General features: G+C 62.7%; 1 protein-coding gene across 5 annotated transcripts; it reads right to left on the bottom strand.

Annotated features, from left to right (window-relative positions):
• Positions 1-517: 517 nt before the first annotated feature.
• CCDC88B (coiled-coil domain containing 88B) lies at positions 518-15,363 on the bottom strand. 5 transcript variants are annotated; one of them, XM_042958528.1, is made up of 28 exons: positions 15,259-15,363; positions 14,820-14,962; positions 14,564-14,675; positions 14,414-14,483; positions 14,279-14,337; positions 14,099-14,182; positions 13,857-14,000; positions 13,506-13,651; positions 13,294-13,375; positions 12,983-13,141; positions 12,363-12,509; positions 12,071-12,179; positions 11,730-11,866; positions 10,517-11,647; positions 7,248-7,375; positions 7,052-7,169; positions 6,251-6,346; positions 6,021-6,161; positions 5,158-5,414; positions 4,670-4,813; positions 4,291-4,477; positions 4,015-4,160; positions 3,660-3,758; positions 3,330-3,496; positions 2,971-3,084; positions 2,546-2,758; positions 2,333-2,401; positions 849-1,000 (listed from the first exon to the last, which is right to left on the bottom strand). In XM_042958528.1, exons 1-28 carry the CDS (start codon positions 15,316-15,318, stop codon positions 945-947), a joined length of 4,518 nt encoding a protein of 1,505 aa, XP_042814462.1. In that variant the 5' UTR covers positions 15,319-15,363; the 3' UTR covers positions 849-944. The 5 variants fall into 5 exon arrangements, with proteins under 5 accessions (XP_042814461.1, XP_042814462.1, XP_042814463.1 ...); XM_042958527.1 differs by lacking the exon at positions 2,971-3,084 and having other exon boundaries at positions 518-1,000; positions 3,472-3,496; XM_042958529.1 differs by lacking the exon at positions 2,971-3,084.
• Positions 15,364-20,292: the final 4,929 nt, after the last annotated feature.

Genomic DNA, 20,292 nt, shown 5'->3' with positions numbered 1-20,292 from the left:
TGGGCGGCCCCAGGTGCCTTGACTCACGTCCTGCCATCTAGCCTAATTGCCCCTTTCCTGGGCGTCATTCTGGAAGCGCTGGTCAGAGACCCCACGTCCTTCCCCCGCCTTGTGTCCCTCCGTGAAAGCCCGTGGCACTAGGTGACATCCCACTGGGCTGAGAACTCACTAGGGAGGAGAGCAATTCTACGGGGTGGGGAGAGGATGAGGAGAGGAAGGAGAGGAAGAGATGAAAAGGAGAGGAGTTGGGGAAGGAAGGGAAGGAGCCTCTGGGGCTTCATGGGAGCCCAGAGCCCATCTCCTAGGCAAAGGCTTAGCTGGGACTCAGGCCAAGCCCCGCCCTACCCCCCACCCCCCCACCCCCGGGACATCCAAGCAAGCCCGACTGGCCCATCCCCTGAAGAAAGCCCTAGCCGCCCTGTGCCATGTGAGGAAGCCAATGGACACAGATCCCCAGCCACACAGAAGGACTTGGGCCCGGTGGCGCTGGTGCCTTGGGACTGGACACAGCCCAAACTCAGGTGGTCGTATCCCAGCTTTATTGTCATGTCCGTGGCCCAGCTACAGCTCAGAGATCGGCCCAGGCCACCATCCTCGGCGAATGGTCCTTGGCTCCCCGCCTGGACCTGGCAGGGGGCTCTCTCGGCCACTCCCGCCTGTCTCCTTCATCTGGGAGGTCACCCGGCGATGGCCTCCTCAGCGAGGGCCGCGTGGCAGAGCCGGGGCCCCGGGAAGGAGCGGCTCGTGGGGACCAGCCGTCCCCTCTGTCCACAGGCTTATCCCAGCCCCATCTCGGGGCCCCGGTGCGGGCCTCGGAGGAGCCAGGGGCCCCTAAGGACTGGCTCCAGGTAGCCCGGATCCCTGCATTCTGGGGCTGCCTGGGGCCCCCACGGGGACTCCAGCGGTAAGAAGGCTGCGCTCTCAGGCCCCCGGTCCCTGCGGTGTCACTGGCTGAGGGAGGGTGTGAGAGGGCGTTTCTCCGGCTCCGGCACCTTGAGGCCTAAAAGGGGAAGGTTCAGCTCAGGCCAGACTCCTCGGGAGCTCCCAGCACCCACGGTGGCCCACAGGGCCCCACGCCTTGTGCCCTCCCGCTGCCCCTTGGGCTCCTCTCCGCTCTCCCCCTCCTCACTGTGGCTGTAGCCCGTCCTTGAACTCGCCAGGCCTTTGTTTCAGCTGTTACTCCTGCCTGGAATGCTGTTCCCCAGGTACGTCCACAGGACAAACCCTCACCTCCTCTCCTCGGCTACGCCGAGCACCTAGTTGGAACCGTTCCTGAGCTCCCTCACCTGGCTCTCCGTTCCCCCCAGAGCATGATCACCTCCTAAATATCCTGGGGCCGAGCTGCCCAGTACAGGACCGAGCACCTGAGATGTGGCGGGTCGGAACTTCTATGTGCTTGGGTATAAAATATCCACTGGGCTCAAAGACGTGGCAGGAAAAAAATCATATAAAACGTCTCATTAAGGGGGCGCCGGGGTGGCTCAGTCGGTTGAGCGGCCGACTTCGGCTCAGGTCACAGTCTCGCGGTGCGTGGGTTCGAGCCCCGCGTCGGGCTCCGTGCTGACGGCTCAGAGCCTGGAGCCTCCTTCAGACTCTGTGTCTCCCTCTCTCTCTGCCCCTCCCCCGTTCACGCTCCCTCTCCTCTCTCTCTCTCTCCCCCAAAACTAAACGTTACAAAAAATTTTTTAAATAAATGACGATACATTTTTTTTTAATAAAACAGCTCATTAATGACTTTCCGCACTGACCACATGGTGAAATGGTCACAGTTCAGGTGTACTGAGATGACGAAAATATGCTGTTAAAATTACTTTTACCTGTTTCTTTCTCCTTTTCTGATGAGGGCTCTAGAAGATTCTAAATTACACATGTAGTTCACATCCTATTTCTACTGACAGGGTTGTTGTAGATAATTATTATTTAAAAAATTTTTTTTTAACGTTTATTTATTTTTGAGAGAGACAGAGCATGAACAGGGGAGGGGCAGAGAGAGAGGGAGACACAGAATCGGAAGCGGGCTCCAGGCTCCGAGCCGTCAGCCCAGAGCCCGACGCGGGGCTCGAACTCACAGAGCGCGAGATCGTGACCTGAGCTGAAGTCGGACGCTTAACCGACTGAGCCACCCAGGCGCCCCGATAATTATTATTTTTATGCAACCTGTTTACGTCTGTCTGTCTCCCATCCCAGAATGTTCCCTGCTCTATCCCCAGCTGTACCCCTGCTGTTATCCCTAGCACATCACCCGGCACTTAGCGAAGGCTCACTGTCAAGTAGACGAATGCATGAACGGGGTCTGCCAGGGGCCCCAGGCAGGGCAAATACCCCCACTCACCCTCTCGGTAGACATCTGCTTCGTGTTCTGACAGGGTCTCAATGGAGCCATCCCATCCCACGCCAGGTCCTGGGGGTGCACAAGGAAGCCAGTGGGCCACGGGGACCAGAGCAGAGGCGGGCAGGGCTTGTGGGGAGACCCAAGGGACAGGAGGGAAGCCCCCTCAGCCACGGAGCTGGGGAGCTAATAAGAGCAGGGACCCTCGGCTGTCACCTTTGCCATGGGCGCTGGGTGCCCCCAGGGGGCCTGGCCTGCGCTGTCGCTGTCGGAAACGCTGCCTGGGCGTGTCCCCGGGGCTGAATGATTCAGAGCTTCGCCCCACGGGGAACCGTGAGCTGAGTTTCCGCCGCTGCCCCCCTGCCAGGGTCTCGTCCCGCAGGCAGAGGGAGCTCTGGGCTCTGCGCATGGGCGCCGGTGAAAGGGACCCTGCGAGAGGCAGGGAGGGTGTCCAGCCGGGAGGGAAGGGGCTGGGCAGAGCGGAGGGGCTGGCGGGGTGAAGCTGCCGAGGCGCAGGGAGAGGAGGCTGCAGAGGTGGGAGTGGGGGGGTGGTGGCGGGGGGGGCGGGGAGGGGTTAGGTCTGGGTGAATGAGGGTGGGGACGGGAGGCCGGCCCCTGTGCTGGCTCTGACACTGACTCACTGTGTGACCTTGGGCAAGGCACGTCCCCTCCCTGGGCCTCAGCTTCCTCGTCTGCTGACTGGGATAAATGACCTCTCACTAAAGTCCCCTGCTGCTCCGAGGTTCTAGGCACCGCTGTGGATGGGTGGGGACTGGGTGGGTGGCAGTGCAGGCAGGAAGGAGGTGCCAGCTGAGAGGGTTGTGGCAGGGCCAGGGGGCAAAGAGCCACATCTAGGCGGGGCCGGGTTGCATCAGGGAAGACCAGCGGGGGTGGGTGTGCACACAAGATGAAGGGAGATGCCGAGGCGTTGGCAGGCACCAGGGTGGGGATAGGAGACACGGGGTAGGGACCATCACGGTCACCCGGCCCCCAGACCCACCTGTCCCATCTGCCTCCCCGCCCTTGGGGAGCTCCGTCTCTGGGGGGCCCCCCAGGCTCTCGGTGCTGCCGGCCCCATCGGCCCCCAGGCGTGGCCCCCCATGGAGGCCCCCCTCCCGCCGGGGCCGCATCAGCCTCTTCACCTTGTCTGCCAACCAGCTGCCCTTCCTGGGGGCAAGAGGGCACAAGAGGGGGTAAGGCCAGGGAGCGAGGAGGGACAAGAAGGCCACGTTGGGGATGGCAAAGGCCCGGAGAGAGCAGGGCAGGGGCAGGGGTTAGGAGGATCCCCGGCTCCGGCGGGGGGGGGTGGGGGGGAGGGGGGGGCCCTCACTTGATCCGGGGCAGGGGCCCAGGCTCCAGCACCCGGTACTGGTCCATGATCTTCTCCACCAGCTTCTGTTTCTCACGGCGCAAGGCGTTGAGCTGGTCCCTGGGAGGATGAGGCGGGGAGGAGGTGGGCGGGAGGCCCGGCAGGAGGAGGGCTCGCGCTCTGGCGGGTTACACACCGCCACACCCCCTGCTGCTGGTTCACACGCGGACACGCTCCAGGGCTCATAAGCTGCTGCGCTGCCAAGCCCCAGGCGGTCAGCCCCCAGCCCCTTCCGCACCACCTCCCCCACGAGCAGCCCAAGGGGTCTCCGGGGCCCCGCTCCAGCTCCTGCCACCGCCCCGGGGCCCCCGCTCACAGGTACTCCCGCTGCTCTCGGTGTAGGTGGTCGCGGCTCTCCAGGCTGCGCTCCAGGAGCTCCCGGTTCTCCCGGCTCAGCGCCTGCACCTCGGCCAGCAGCTGCCGGTTCTCCTCTTCCTGGGCGCTCCGAAGCTCGGTCAACAGCTGGGGCGGCGGGGCAGGCGGGGGACTTAACGGGGCTCGGGGTGGCTACCTTCCGCCCCCTCCACTCGCCCCCCCCCCCCAGCCAGCGCGCCCCCCCCACCCCCACCCCCGGGCCCATCCCTCCCCACACCTCGCACTGCGTGGTCAGCCGGCAGGCGCTCAGGTCCAGCTGCTGGTTCGACTCCCGCAGTCGCTGACTCTGCACCTCTAGCTGCGCTCGCTCCAGCTCCAGCCGCGCCAGCCGGCTCCGCAGCTCCCCGCGTTCACCCTGCAGCTCGCCTCGCTCCCGGGACACCTCCGCCAGCAGCATCTGAGCCCTGCCGAGTCAGGAGGAGATGCTCTCCGAGGGGGCCCTTGACCCCCTGCCAGGCCCCGCCTAAGGGCCAGAGAAGCCATGCTGGGGACAGGAGGCAACGCAGGCCCCCACGCGGACGGTGACGAACTTGCCAGCGGCCCGCTTCCCAGAGGGGCGCGCCGAGAACCAGCCTGGCTGGGAGGGGCGCCGGTACCTGTCGTGCTCACTCTGCAGCCTCCGCAGCTCCTCCTCCAGGCCCCGCTGCCGATGCCCGTCCTGCATCAGGCGTTCTCGCTCTGCCAGCAGGGCCACCTCCTGCGCCTCCACGTTGGCCCTCTGGGCCTGCAGCTGCTCGTGCCTGGGATGCACAGGGACTGAGAGGGCTGCAGGGGCCTGGGGCCGGGGCGAGGGGGCGGCTGGACTATCTGGACCCCCCGGGTCTGCCGTCTCCTAAGCACGGGCCTCTGAACAAAGCCCTGGGGCAGAATGCCACGCGAGGTGCCCCCCACTCCCGACGATGAATGAGCCTCAGGGCGAGAGCTCGCCCCGGAGCTCAGCCACGCGCCAGGGCACGGCAGCAGAGGTGAGGGCGTTGGGGGGGCGGGCGGTGCTTCCCCGCTGGGGTCAGACCGGCGGAGGGAGTCTGCTGCGGGCGGGCAGGGGGTGCTGGGGAGACAAGCTGGGTGTCTGGGGGAGGCTCACCGGCCCTGCAGCTCCCGGTGGGCCAGCTCCAGCGCCCGCATGTTAGCCTTGAGGTCGCGGTGCCGGGCCAGCAGTCCCTCTAGCTCGGCCTCCTGTCGCCGCTGCAGCTGAGCCAGGGCCTCGTGGTCCCGAAGCAAAGCCTGCTGCTGCCCCCGGGTCTCCTCGTGGGACTGCCGCGCCGCCCGCACCTCCTCCTCCAGCACCCCCAGCTTCCTATGCAGCTCCTGGCCCTGCCTCTCCAGTATAGACTTTTCAGCCTAGGACAGAGGAGGCAGCAGGGACCGCAGGGGTGTGGTCCCAGGCCAGAAAGGGGGGTAAGAGACGGGGGTGGGGGCGGGGACCAAAAGGCAAGGGGCAGGGCGGAGGATACGGCGAGAACTGTGGACAAGGCAGAGGGCTGGGGTGGGGGCAGCGGGGAGCAGAGAGCCGAGGCAGAGGTGAATGGGCAAGGAGAGGGGAGGGTGCTGGCGTCAGGCCGTGGAGGGCGGGGCAAGAGGCACAAGGCAGGGATGCGACCCATGGGGCAGGGGCAGGGGCAGGGAGGGCAGTAGGGACTAATGGCTGGCTGTTGAGAGGAACGCAGCCGAGCCAAATGGCATGGATGTGAGGGCCGGAGGCAGGCGGGAGGGGGTAGGAGCCAGGGAAGAAGCGTCAAAGGGAAGGAGAAGGACGGGGGAAGAGGGGTGCAGACTGGGGCGGCTGGGGTCGGAGGGTAGAGATAGCTGTGACGAGAGAGCAGGCAGGAGAGCCGGCGGGGAGCTCAGGCAGGGAAAAGGGCAGGAAAGAATAGGAAGGGGGCAGGCGGCCGTGGTTAAGTGGGCACGAGGCAGGGCAGGGGACAGGCCCCTGGGGCTGTCACCCACCTGCAGGCGGCTGCTGTGCTCCTGGGCCCGCTGACTCTGCAGGAGGAGCTCCTGGGCCCGGCCCTGCAGGTTGCCCAGCTGCCCCTCCAGGTGCTGGAGCTGCCCCTGCAAAGCCACCTTCTCGGCCACCAGCGTTGCATTCTGCCGGGAAGGGGGTGGGGGGGGTCGGCGGGGGCCAGGCCACGGGGGCCGCCCCTCCGCATGCCCACCGCACAGCAGTCAACACTCACGTTGCGTTCCATCTCGATGAGCCGCCCGCTCTGGGCCCCCGGGATGCTCAGCTCATCGTGCCCCTCCGGCCCCCGTCCCACGGAGCCCTGGCGGAGCTGGAAGGACAGGCCCTGGGAGGTCATGCGGGGGGGCGGGGGGGCGTGGAGGGGGCCCTCACGCCCTCGGCAGCACTTGACACGGCCCCTGGCCCGCCGCCACCAGGTCCCGCAGTCCCACGCTTCTGGCTCCCGCAGGTGCATGGGTCACTCTCCTTGTCGCTCCGTTCTGCAGCAGAGCCCAGCCTCTGCCCGGCCGCTTCTCCTGCCCAGAACACCCTTCCCACCCCTGCTCTTCCTCTGGGCCCCGGGGTCAATGCCACTTTGCCCCAACCAACCCTCTGTGTACCCACCAGGTGGCCTGCCGGGTGCCCACCGTCCCTCGGCACCCTGTGTCAGGGTGGCCTGTTTCCTCGCCCGGTGTGGGGACCCCACCACACCCCTGAGCTGAGCCCTGAGCCGTAAGCCTATGCAAGCAGGGGCCTCAGAAACAACGGCCGACCTAGAGCGACGACAGGGACTGAGCTCACTAGTAAGTGGGAGAGACTCAGAGCAGAGCCGCTGCTGGGTGCCGTCCATTTGAGGAATGGGGGAATCGAGGCCCCCCCCCCAGAAGACCACGTGGCCTGGGCAGCGTCAGCCTGACTCCCAGCACAGTGCTCTCCCCAGTAGGCCCAAGTTGGGCCTCAAGGCAAGGGAGTGGCCAAGACTCAAGGGGCGAGACCAGAGGGGCGGCAGGGACGGGAGCCCGGGGCGGAGCCTCACCTGGACCAGCTCCTGTTCCAGCTGCAGGGCCCTCATCTTGAGTTCCCTCAGCGCCTCCTCCTTGCTGGTGGCCGCCGCCTGCAGCTCAGCCTCCAGCCGCTGCTCCAGGCCCTGGTACCTGCCGGGAAGAAGCCTTGGCACCCACCCTTCCCCGAGCCCTGCCCGCCCCTCTCTGGCCCCTGGGCGATGACCCCACCTCTGTTGCTGGATCTCCTGTTCCCGCAGAAACGCCTGTCGCTCCAGACCCGCCTGTTCGAGCTCACTCTGCAGGTGTTCCAGCCGGGCCCCCAGCTCCTGGCCCCTCAACCAGGCCTTCTCTAGCTCCTGAGGGCGGGTGCGGCAGAGCCAAGGTCAGGCCACCATCCCCGCCCCGGATGGGGGGGGTGGGGGTGCAGAGGAGGCCTCGATCCCAAGGCCTCAGGGTCTGGAGACCTAGCTTTCTACCTTCCTCTGTCACCCTGCGCAAATGCCGGTTTTGGTTTTTAGGCTCTCAAGGCCCTGAGATCAAGAGTCCCTGCTCTACCGACGAAGCCGGCCAGGCGCCCCGCCCCGGGCAAACATCTTTAACCCTCTGGGCCTCTACCCCCGCCCCCCCATCTGTAAAATGGGAGCATAGGCCTGGCTGCCTTGCAGAGGGACTACGGAAGAGCTGGGGACTGTAAGCCTGGCAGTGGGTGAGGGAGGCCTCTGATCCGGGAGTTAGAGACACTCGCCGGGCAAGCGTCTTTACCTCCCTGAGCCCCTGGCTCCTCACGCGCCCAGGAGCAGCTAGATGTGCCCTCCGTGATGAGGCCAGGCTGGCCATGTGAGGGCAAGAGGGGCTTGAAAGAGGCAGATCTGAAGAGCGCCCTCAGCCACACAGAGATGGCTGCAAGGATAGGGATGTGGCCAACGTCAAGCCCAACCACAGTGGGGGCTGGGGGGGGGGGGGGGGGGGGGGGGGTGGGGAGAGCCGCTGCAGGCCAGGCCAGGCCAGGCATCCTGTGGCGGTTGGGCCGCACCATCGTGGAAGGGGGCAGGAGGCCCACTCTGGCCTGTGGGCCTCGGAGGGCGATGGACCAAACCATTCTGGGAGGTGGGGGCGGGGCTGCCAGGATGAAACCACAAGGAAGAACCAACTCCGACCAGCAGCCTACCATATCCTTGCTCTGGAAACCAAGTCTACGGCCTTTGCTCTGATCTTCTAGGCTTTGCAGCCCCGCCCAGTCTCCCCCCCCCCCCCCCGCCCACCCCCGGGGTTGGCTGGAAAACTACAAGTCCCATGAGGCCCTGCTGCCTGTTGCCTCACCCCTCCCCCCCCCAACACCACCATTACAGCCCAAGGGCTAAGGGTAAGAATAACTGTGACACAGATTAAAAGAGGCTTGAACCTCTGGCCCCTCCCAGGCCCCGGCCACAGCCCTCAGTGCCCCGATTTCTCTACCCAGCCCGCCTGGACAAGCCCTTTGGCCCCTGGTTCCCTGGCTAGCCACCTCCTCCTACACCACACCCAGTTAGCACCAGGAACCTCTCTGCCCGGGAAATCTCACAACATTCCCCTGTGTCCTCAGGCCCTTCTAGCCCCGCCAGCCCTCCCCTCCCCTGCACTGCCCACCTGCCTCCATTCACTCCAGAGCTGCCCCCCAGCCCTCTACGTTCAGGATCCTGTAAGGCGTGACATTTTTACTCCGTCTTATAGGTGAGGAAGCCGAGAGTCGGGGCAAGTAACTCGCCCCTAACCACACAGCTGGTAGGCGGGGGATCTGGGCTCTAAGCCAGGTCGGCCTGAGAGCATCTCTCAGTCACGTCCTACAGAGTGGACCCCGCAGACAGCTTCTCGGCCTTGCCTTCTCACCCACGCCCCCGTTCTCACATTCCCCCGGGCCTGCCCTGCGCAACGCCTAGCCCTGGGCGCACCCCACAGTGTGTTCCCCACTCTTCTCCTTCAGAAGGGTCTCCCAGCAAATCACTCCTTCTCCCTGAATCCCAGCATCCTCTGTACAACAGGGATGAACCCGGACACTGTGCTCGGCTGGAAGATTCGATTCCTCATCCGCAGCCCACCCTCCCCCGTGGCACGGGCCCCCCCCGCTGGCCCGGAACACCATTCTCAATTGCCTCCTAGTCTCCCCCGCTTCCCCCGAGGGGCCTCTCAACACGAGTACCCGACTACTCGGCTCGCCCTCAACCCTCCACCGGGTTTCAAGGTCGTGGGCCTCCTGTAAAGGTCATGGAGGTCATCTCCTTCACAAGCACAGCCGCAACTCGCAACTTGTTCCTTAGCTTGAAAGGAAGACAGAGGCCCTGCCCAGCAGGAACCCGGCTTAGTGAATTCTCTGCCTAGGTTCCTTCCACTTCCCATCTCACACCCCACCCCTACACGGTCACGGTCACGCCTGCGCCTCCTCCTGGCTCACTGCCATTCTCTCTCCTCCTCCAGGAAGCCTTCCCGGACATGCCGCGGCCTAAGTCCAGTGTGCTTCCTGGACTCCCACAGCTCCCTGCACAGTCCCATCGCCACCCTAGACTATGAAAGCCCCTCCCCCCCAACCAGTACGGGCACACTGGCTGCCTGGTACAGCACCTGGTGGCAAGGTCCCGTCAACACGCTTGAGCACACAAAGGAAGGCGTTTCCAGGTTTTCTTTCTCCTCCATGCCCCGTCCCAGCCCCAGCCGGCCTCACCTGCCACCAGGACCACCGGCACCACCTCCTGAGGGCCCGAGGGAACACCAAAGGGACACACCAAGGGGACCCTCCCCAAACCCAACCTCACAAAGGCTTGTCCACACGCTTGGGTGGCTTTCCCTGCCCGGGGCCAGAGTACTGACGCCCACAAGGCTGGCCCAGCACGCCTCTCTGGCCCTGCTCCCCCACCTCCCAGGCCCCTCAGCATCATTAATGCCTTCAGGTCTCTGCACATGCTGTTCCCTCTACATGAAACGTCCTTCCCACCTGGTGGAACCTTGACCACTCCTCAGAACCTTCTCCAAAGCCTCCCTGCCCCCACCCCGGCACCCTCTCCCACGGACTCCTGCCCACTTTGCTCTTGATAATGACCATGTCTTGAGCCTCTGTCAAGCAGGAACTAGGCTTGGCACACCGTGATCTCCCTTGATCTTCAAAAGACCCACTGAGACGGCTATGCAGAGCCGCCCGCCCCCCCCCCCCGTTTGACGGAGGAGGAATAGGGCAGAGGGGACTCAGCTGCCACAGTCAGAGAGCCGGGATTTGCCCCCAGGCGGTCGGGCTCCGTACCCACACTCTCATCCCCTGCTACAGCCCACCCCTCCAGAGGGAGGGGACATCCGTCCTGTGACCCAGGTCAAGGGCACCTTTGGAAGGCAGAGGTGGACTTTTACCTTTCGGTCTCCAGCCCCGGCCAGGTGCTGGGGCGCTCGGTGGCTACCGATGGGATTGATCACCCAAACCCCAGCAAGTGACTCAGGCCCCCGTTTCCCATCCCAGGCCGCGAGCCCCAACATACCTCCTTGAGGGCCTGCCTCTCCCTCTCGGCCTCCTGCAGGCGCTGACGGCCCTCGCTCTCCAGCACTTGAAGCCGCTCCTCGGCGGCCTCGGCCCGGGCCCTCAGTCTGGGCCCCTCGCGCTCCCACTGCCTCCGCTCTCGGCCCGATGTCGCCAGGGCCTCTGCCAGCGCCTCCCGTTCACGCGCCGCAGCCTCCAGCTCCCGGCCGGCTGCCTCCACTGCCTCCCGCAGCCGAGCCTGCTCCCCGGCCCGGGCCTCCACTTCCCGCTGGGCCTCGGCCTCTGCCTTCCGCGCCTGAGCCAGCTCCTCGGAGAGCCGGGCGGCCTCCGTGCCTCGGGCCTCCAGCCGCCGGGCCTGGGCCTCTAGCTCCGCTCCCAGTGCCTCGGCCTCCCTCTTCAGCTGGGCCACCTCCTCCCTCAGGGCCTCCTGCTCCGGGACACCACCAGCCGGGATCTCCCCTGGGATCGGCCCCTCCCAGGTCTGGGCCTCCGAAGCCCCTTCCGACTTCTGCTGTGGATTTTGCTGCGCTGGGTCCCCAACCAACCCCTCCAGCTTCTGTGCATGTTCCCTGCCCTCTGTCTGCCCCTTGAGTAGGTCCAGCCCTTGGCCTGGGGTCTCCTGCCCCTCCATTTGAGCACAGAGGCTAAGCTCCGAGGCTGCAGGCTTGCTCGCAGGGCCCTCCTGTCTCCGCACCTGGGCTTCGGGCCCTGACTCTCCAGTGTCTCCTCCCGACGGCTCAGCCTGAATTTCAGTCTCTGGATCTTGAGATGGGACCGCGGAGGTGGGAGTCTGGAGAAGGGCTCCATGGCCAGCCTTCTCCAGGGACTCCTGTGCTGCTACAGCAGAACCCGATTCCTGGAGGGTCAAGTCTGAGGTCCGAGGGGTCATGGCAGCCGTCTGGAGGGGCCTCTCTATCACCTGTGGGCCTGAGTCAGATGCCTGGGGACGCACAGGTGATCTCGCAAGGGCCGAGTCTGACACGGGGGAAGCCAGGTCCAAGGCCTGGGTGCCTCCATCCCCCACCTGGCCAGCCAAACCCTGGGGGCCACGGTCTGAGGTCAGGCAAGTCTGGGGAGCCACATCCGGCTCTGGAACCAAGGAGTCCTCGCTCTGCTTTTCCAGCAGGGGGTGCTGAGGGCACATGAGAGGACCGGTCAAGCCCAGAGGAGGAGGCAAGGAAGGACCTGTTGGCCGGTTGGGGGAGGGGACTCACCTGGCCTCCAGGCTGCCCCTGTAGCACCTGTAGCAAGCCCCGAAGCTCCTGGTTCTCCCTCTCCAGGGTCCGCAGCCGCCGGGCCTCTGCCTCTCTCACTTCATCATGAAGTGAAGGAGTTGCTCCGGGCGGGGGTGCTGGGACATGGGCGATGCGGTCAGGGCCCCTCTGTACCCTCTGCTGGGATCCCCGGCTCTTCACATCCACCCCTACACCCGCCCCCCCCCCAACACCTTGGAGAAAGGATGAAGTCAGCAGCCAGCCCCACCAGAGTTGCAGGAAACCACAGGCAGCCCCCCTACCCCCGCGGTCCCCAGCCCCTCTTCTGGGGCCCTCCTCACCCTCCCCAGGAGAGCCCAGGGGTGGCTCCAGGCTCCGCTGAAGCTCGAGCTCCAGCTCCACATTCTCCTCGGTCAGCTGGTCCACCTGATGCCGCACAGAGTCCAGCTCCTGGGGGAAGGACGGGGTCAGACAAGCCCTCCTCACCATGGCCGGGCCAAGAGTGTGGGCTAGATCACCAGGGGAAAAAAGGAGTAGGGGGTCACAGGGAGCACTGGAGAACGCTGGGGGGCCATTGGGGTTACCAGGGGTCACAGATGACAGAGTGACTGGGGGTCCCCGGGGCAGTCTCACCGCGTGGGCCTCGCCCAAACGAGTCCGCAGCAACAGGTTCTCACGCTGGGCCTCATGCAGCCGAGCGCAACGCTCTTGAGCGGCCTCCAGCTGCTCCTCCAGGAGCGCCTTCGAGGCTTCCAGAGCCCCCGAGAGCACCCGTTCCTCCTGGTGGGGGAGCAGAGACGACCTGTGGTGTGAGGCTGCCCCCAAGCACTTCAGGCCCCACCTCTCCCTTCCATCTGCCCCTCCCTCTCCAAGGTCTTTCCAGGGACCACTTCCCAAGCACCTGGCCCCGCCCCTTCTGTGTAGGCCCCGCCCCTTCCCTCCCAGACCCTCCTCCCAAGGTGGCGTCCTTCTAGGATCCACAGCGAGGGGCTCACTCCAGGCAGCTCTTCCCCTACACTCATCCTCTCCAGGACCTACCCCTGCCTACCGTCCCCACCTCTCCCTTCCCTCTGTCCCATCCTCCAGAGGGCTTTGCCCCAGACACCACCTCACCCATTTCTCCTGGCGGTGACTGCTCGGTCCCCAAGACCAAGCCCTCCCTTCTCCAGGCCAGCCCCCAATTCGCTCCCCGCCCCCCCCCTGCGGGCCCCGCCTCCCGCCTCCCGCCTCCCGCCTCCCGCCTCCCGCCTCACCTCCAGCTGGCTTTTGCAGGCCTCGGCCGCCTGCAGCCGCTCGCGGCAGCGTCGCAGCTCCTCCTGCAGGCGGGGCAGGCGGCCGGCGCGCTCCCGCAGCGCCTCTACCTCCTCGCGGTACAGCTCGGCCCGCTTGGCCTGTCCCGACAGCGCCTGGGCCTGAGCCAGACGGTGCGGAGCTGGGGACGGCCAGCCGCGGGCCAGAGGGATCAGGGAGGGGGAGGACCCCGGCTGGCGGCAGGCAGCGGGGCAGAGGGGGTGTGGGGAGAGGGCTGGGGAATGCGGCAGCGGCGGGGAGCATCTGAGCGCACCTCCTGGCGGAGCCTTCGGATTTCGGCCTCCAAGCCCTGCACCTCCGCCTGGGAGTCTAGCAGCAGCTCGGCCTTCTCCTCCCTGGAGAGAAGAGAAGGGACGCTGGAGGGGCGGGGGAACCCGGAACCCCCAGGCCTGATCCCACCCGTCTGCATCCGCGCCTAACCTGCCCCTCTCCCTCCAGGTCCGCCTCCCAGCCTGGGGCACTCACAGCTCCTGCCGCAGGCGCCGCAGCTGGGCCTTGGTGTTGGCCAGCTGCAGGGCCAGGTGGTGTGAGGGACCCTCTGGAGGAGTCCTAGCAGGAGCCTCCGGCAGCAAGGGGGCCGGCTGTCTCTCCAGCAACAGTTCGGCCAGGCGCTGTGCAAAGTCAAGGGTCGGGAGCCAGAAATAACCCACCCCATGCGCCCTCCCCCCCCCCCGCCCCCCAGTCTGGCTCTTGCAGCTCTGCTGGTCCAAGACCCCCCATGCGAACCCCGCATCTGGCCCCAACCCCCAGTTCCTCCCACATCTGGGTCCCCAGGGTCCTCCCAGCCCTCCACCTGGGCGGTGCCATGCCCCCTACCTGGGCCCCCACGTCGCGCTCCCGCGCCAGCCTTAACAAGGTCCCCATCAGACTCCGGAACAGCATCTCCAGCTCCTGAGGCTCCAGCTCCCCAGGCTCTCGCCCAGCCAGGGCCAGCACCACGCCTGCCCCAGGCTGGGTCACCTGGACCAGGTAGAGAGAGCAGTTCAGCAGAGGAAGTGGAGGGGCAGAGTGCCCCCCGGTGGCAGGGCCAGTCCCAGGCTGTGGATCAGCCCTAGTACCTCCTGGATAGCAGCAGCCAAGTCACTCTGGACCTCGAGGCTGAGGCCCTGGATGTGTCGGATGAAGAGTTCCCGGTGCTCGCACTGCAGGCAGACAGAGTGGAAATGCTGGCACCAGGTGTCTCTCCCACCTCTGCCGCCAAAGCTGAACCCTCCCCTCCCCTCCCCTCCCCCGCTCACCTGCACTGACGCCCCCAGCAACAGCCGAAGGATGCCTTCCAACTCCTCCACTGCCTCCTCTGCTGGGCACAAGCCACAAAAAGTTAGGGGTGGAGGGAGGGGGTAGAGGCAGGAAGGGGTGGTGGGAGAGAGCACCTGAGAAGGGGTCAAAAGCCAACGTCTGGAGGTCTGGGGGTGGCGACAGGACCAGCAGCTGCAGCTCCTCCTGGGGGCAGAGGGGACAGGAGGTGGGAGACGGGCCTTCCCACGGGTCTGAGGCTCAGCCTCCCCTCCCCAGCCCCTCACCTGGTAGAAGTCCCTCAGGCGGCCCCACAGGTGGTTCAGGTTCCGCACTCGCCAGGCTGCGGGACCATCAGGGCCGCTGACCCTCTGAAGTCCTCCTCGGGAACTGGGAACTCTGGGCACAGGGAGCCGGGTGGGAGGGGCAATCAGGGACCCACCTGCCCCAAGCAAGCTCCACCCACCAGCCCTCAAGCTCCTCCCAGCAGCCTGTGGAGGGAGGGGCCACCTCAGACCCCCGGGCTGGCGGGCTGCTTCTTACACGATGCCCAGCACGCGGAGCAGCAGGGCCCCATCGATGAGATGCAGGAACCTCTTCTCCGGGCCAAGGGGCCCCTCTCCTTCCTCCTCCTCTTCCTCCTCCGGCTCCTCCGCCTCTCCCACTAGGCCGGCCAGTCCCAGCGCCTGTGGGGGAGTGGAGACGGGTCGGCCGGCCCGGTTAGGAACTCCCCTACCAGCAGAGTGACTCCCCAGCCCCTCTGACCTGCCCCCTGAGCCCGTGCAGCCTCCTCCTCTCCTTTGCCCTGAAGGCCTCCGGACCCCTTTTCCTTCCCGAAGCCTACCTGGACTTCTCCAGCCCCACATTTGAGCCCACCCCTGCCCTCCGGCCCCGACTCTACCGGACCCTCCCCCAAACCCGGCACTGGCCCCTCCCCCGCTCTCACTTCCCCTCCCCACACCCCTCCCACCTGCCCCCTCACCCAGGTGGCCAGGCTCCCACTCAGGAAGTCTCTGAGTCTGGGCCCCTTGCCCCCATCCATGACAGGGTCAGGGTGTTGGTCCCGCTGTGGCAGCTACACCTGCCCCAAGAGGAAGAGGAAGTCCCCCGGTCGGGGATCCCGGCCCGGCCACAGACACCCTGTGCAGCTTCCTCCTTCCGGGTGCACGCAGGCCTGTGCGCCCCCACTGTCCTGCCTCGGCCCCCACCTCACCACCCCACATCCTCCCAGCATCTCCGCAGGGCCAGCCCAGGGGTTAGCAGGGGAAGGTGGGGTCAGGGCCGCGCAGGGGTAAGGCCCCCAGCTCTCCCGGCCCAAGGAACAATGGCCTGGCCGGTGAGCCCTCCGCCTCTCTGGAAACTTGAAACCAGAGAAGGGGACCTCCGCCTTGCATCTCCCAGGGCCTCTGGGAAGCCGGTGGCAGATGCTACCGCCCCAGTAAGTCTCCTCTGCACCCCAGCCAGAAGTGAGAACCCCTCCTCTGACCCCACCCTCCCCCATTCTCTGTGCACCCTGCACTGAGCCAGGACCCTGGGCCGTGGCTCTGCGACCCGACGGGCCTCAATTTCCCGCCTGTAAAAGAAATGGCTTGGACTCCGGCCTCTGGGGGACTGGGGGAAGACGCGTACAGCCGAGGCCAGCAGCAAATGTCTCAGACAGACATTTGCCCGGGAGGACACCCCAGCTCCCTCACTGCTCACTACGGACCCTCCAGATTCATTCTGTCATTCACCGGCTCGGAGCCGGACAGTGCCCGGTGCTGCCATGGTGCAAAAGCCACATAGTCCCCGCACCCGTGGGCCTCCCAGTACACTGGGGAGGCAGCCGCCCCCCCAAAATCACACACGTGCTCAAAATGTAGCATTGCAGCCATCCTATGTGCGTAGACAGCAAAGAGACGGATTTCCTGGGAGGGCCAGGGAAGGCATCCCAGAGGGGGCTCCTCGAGGAAGCTGAGATGGGGTGGGGGTGGGGGGCTGGGTCAAGTAGACAAAGTGGGGAGGCGGGGAGAGAGCAGAGACAGAATGTGCAAGGGCTCTGCGGCAGCTAGAAGCCCGGCCAGCGCCAAGTTCAGGAATTATTCATGTGTCATTGATTCCAAGACACTTGATTGCTCACGTTTAAGTCTCGGAAGTCAGGTTACCTCGTAGAGTGGCTTTCTGGCTGGCGGCAGTCCTCACGTAGCTGTCACTGCCTGCCTGTGCCCACACTTCAGAAGCATCACACCCTGCAGAAAGGGAGTCAGCAGCTTGGAAGAATTCCCCGGAGGCAAGAGCTGAGCACTCCTGGAACCCCAGGATTCAAACGGTGGGAGCCCCCAGGGAGGCGAATTAGGCTTGTCACTAACACTCCCAAAGCAGAAGTCATTGCAGAGCTGGGCTGAGAGCCGCCTCCTACGGCTGTTGGTTTTTCTGGTTGTCGTACGGATCGTGGAGGGGGCTGCCGCTCTCTCGCCAGCATTCTCGATGGCTCCCTGGAGGAGGTGGCAGCGAAACATACAGGCATCACGCCTCTATTGATTGGACTCTAAATGTGAAGGAGTTTTCCAAACCATAAACAATTTATCTTGTTTCTATTTTCCGTTTTACGTGTGTGCCTCAGACTTATGATGAGAGCCTATGTCTAAGTCAAAAAGAGCTCCTTCGGGAAGCATAAAATAAAGGCTCTCGTGATGAAAGAGGCTCGGGACATAGTAAACTGGCAGCATTCTTTTTTCCCTCGGTGGCATCTTTCACAATTGATGACATCTTAGAGTTGATGAAAGATGGGGCGATAAAAACAACCTTGACAAACACAGGTTTGCCACGAGCCAGTCATGGGTACGAGTACTTTACGCTCGTTGACTACTCTGTATTGAACTCGTATGTAAAATGAGGACTTGGGGCGCCTGGGTGGCTCAGTCGGTTAAGCGTCCGACTTCGGCTCAGGTCACGATCTCGCGGTATGTGAGTTCGAGCCCCGCGTCGGGCTCTGTGCTGACTGCTCAGAGCCTGGAGCCTGTTTCAGATTCTGTGTCTCCCTCTCTCTCTGACCCTCCCCCGTTCATGCTCTGTCTCTCTCTGTCTCAAAAATAAATAAATGTTAAAAAAAAAAAATTAAAAAAAAAAAAATGAGGACCAATGCAGGGCGCCTGGGTGGCTCAGTCGGTTGAGCATCCGACTTCAGCTCGGGTCATGATCTCGCAGTCTGTGGGTTCGAGCCCCGTGTCGGACTCTGTGCTGACAGCTCGGAGCCCGGAGCCTGCTTCGGATTCTGTGTCTCCCTCTCTCTCTGCCCCTCGCCCGCTCATGCTCTGTCTCTCTCTCTCTCTGTCAAAAATAAATAAACATTAAAAAAAAAAAATGAGGACCAAGGGTTATCTCCAATGCACAGAGGAGGAAACTGAGATTCAGAGAGGTTAATAACTTGCCCAAAGCCACACAGCTATCGAGTGGTAGAACCAACCAAAAGAAGGCCGTGGGGCCAGCATGTAAGGAGTAAGGGGCTCACGGTCAAGGCGAGCCAGGTCTCATCAGGCAACGGGAAGCCGTGCAGGGTTGTTAACAGAGGAGCACATCCTTTTGCTTGACACTCCTGAGACGCATTGGGAAATGCAGATAATCCTCCCCAAGAGTTGTTACGAGGATTCCATGAACTGGTGCCCAGCCGGAGCGTTCATTAAATGGTCCCTGGTGTGGTTGTTATGTTTAGTATTAATAATATCAAGGGTTCGTCCAGATTTGACCCCCTGCGAATCTTACGTCTGTTTGCATTCCCTAAAGATTCCAGCCTGGGAAGTCCTCCGGGAGCACCTGCTCTGGGTAAGCCAAGCACCCAGACTAGGGTGACTAGGCCTCATCCCCTGGCGGCGGAGGGCCCCTGGCTTGCTCAACATCTCCCAGTCACACCCTTCCTCAAGCCTCGGAGGCAGGGACCGTGTCAACGATTGCTTTCACATCTGTCACTCCACGCACGCCTGGCTGCATCTCAATCTGTTTCTCTGACTTGGTTCGGCTGAGTCAGGCAGAGGGAGGCTTTGGGGAGAGTGGGAGCTGGGGACGGGCTTCCTCATCAGGTGACAAAGAGATCCTGGGATCTCAAGGCTCAGTTAGCTGTTAAGGGATGTTCACCAGAGTCCAGCAGGGGTCCCTTCCCTTCGGCTGGATTTCTCCTGTAAAATTTTTTTCAGGGGCACCTGGGTGGGTCTGTCGATTAAGCGTCCAACTTCGGCTCAGGTCGTGATCTCGAGGTTCACGAGTTCGAGCCCCGCGTCGGGTTCTGTGCTGACAGCCCAGAGCCTGGAGCCTGCCTCGGATTCTGTGTCTCCCTCTCTCTCTCTGCCCCTCCCCCACTCGTGCTCTGTCTCTGTCTCTCTCTCTCTCTCAAAAATAGATAAACATTAAAAAATAAAAATAATAAGGAATGTAAACTGGTGCAGCCACTCTGGAAAACAGTATGGAGCTTCCTCAAAAAATTAAAAATAGAACTACCCTACGACCCAGCAATTGCACGACTAGGCATTTATCCAAGGGATACTGGGTGTGCTGTTTCGAAGGGACACATGCATCCCATGTTTATAGCAGCACTAATCGACAATAGCCAAAGTATGGAAAGAGCCCAAACGTCCACTGATGGATGCATGGGTAAAGAAGATATGGGATATAGATACAATGGAGTATTACTTGGCAATCAAAAAGAATATCTTGACATTTGCAACTACGTGGATGGAACTGGAGGGTATTACGCTAAGTGAAATTAGTCAGAGAAAAACAAATATATGACTTCACTCATATGATGACTTTAAGAGACAAAGCAGATGAACATGAGGGGAGGGAAGCAAAAATAGTATAAAAACAGGGAGGGGGACAAAACATAGGAGACTCTTAAATATGGAGACCAAACGGAGGGTTCTGGAGGGGTTGTGGGAGGGGGGGAGGGGCTAAATGGGTCAGGGGCATTAAGGAATCTACTCCCGAAATCATCGTTGCCCTATATGCTAACTGGACATAAATTAAAATATAAATAAATTTAAAAAACAAAAATTTAAAAAAAAAGGGGGAAAGAAAATGTGTCCACACAGAAAACTTTAAAAATAAATAGATGGAAAAAAAATAAATAAATAAAAATAATAAAATAAAGTTTTTTCAGACCCGCGATCAAAAACGCCAAGACTGCGTAAAGGTACAGAAAAGAAACCAAGTCTCGCCCTCATCACGGCCAACCCCTACCCTCTGACCCCCCCGTTAGCATGTTCTATGTCATTTCTGAGATGCGGCTGCTCAGGTGGATACAACCACACACGCAGGGCTGCGCACCTCCGTGCTTCGCAAAATATTTTACAATCTGCTCCATTTCTCTTCAGAGCCACTGGCCTTGGCCTTTTTAATGGCGACGCGGTATTCTGCTGCCTTGCTATCCCATCATCATTTAAACTCTGTCTTGTTGGGGCACCTGAGTGGCTCAGTCGGTTAAGCGGCCGACTTCGGCTCAGGTCATGATCTCGCGGTCCGTGAGTTCGAGCCCCGCGTCGGGCTCTGTGCCGATAGCTCAGAGCCTGGAGCCTGTTTCAGATTCTGTGTCTCCCTCTCTCTGACCCTCCCCCGTTCATGCTCTGTCTCTCTCTGTCTCAAAAATGAATAAATGTTAAAAAAAAAAATTAAAAAAAATAAACTCTGTCTTGTTGACAGATATTCTAAACATCTGCGGTGCTACAACGGCTCCCCTTCTCAGATATCTTTTTCTGGAAGTTTTTAAGCAAGTCCAATACCCACGACTGCCGGCATGGGGATCCATGGGAGTCAGCCCGAGAAGCAGAGAATGACAGACAGACAAATGGACAACGTAGTCACCTGCAATCCCGCCCCCCCACCCCCCCACCCCACCCACCCACGCCGGGGCTCAGCACAGGATAGGAGTGGGAGGGATCGCATCTCCCATCTCCCAGTTCCCTTCTGGTTTTGAATTCTCTGGATAGCCCTGGTCCAACCCCAGAGGCCAGAGGCAGGAGGGCTCTGGCGTTCGAGGAAGCAGAGTCCA

Source organism: Panthera tigris, chromosome D1, assembly GCF_018350195.1.
Source record: "Panthera tigris isolate Pti1 chromosome D1, P.tigris_Pti1_mat1.1, whole genome shotgun sequence".
NCBI classification, from domain to species: Eukaryota; Metazoa; Chordata; class Mammalia; order Carnivora; family Felidae; genus Panthera; species Panthera tigris.
This window is presented reverse-complemented; position numbering and strand designations above follow the sequence as displayed.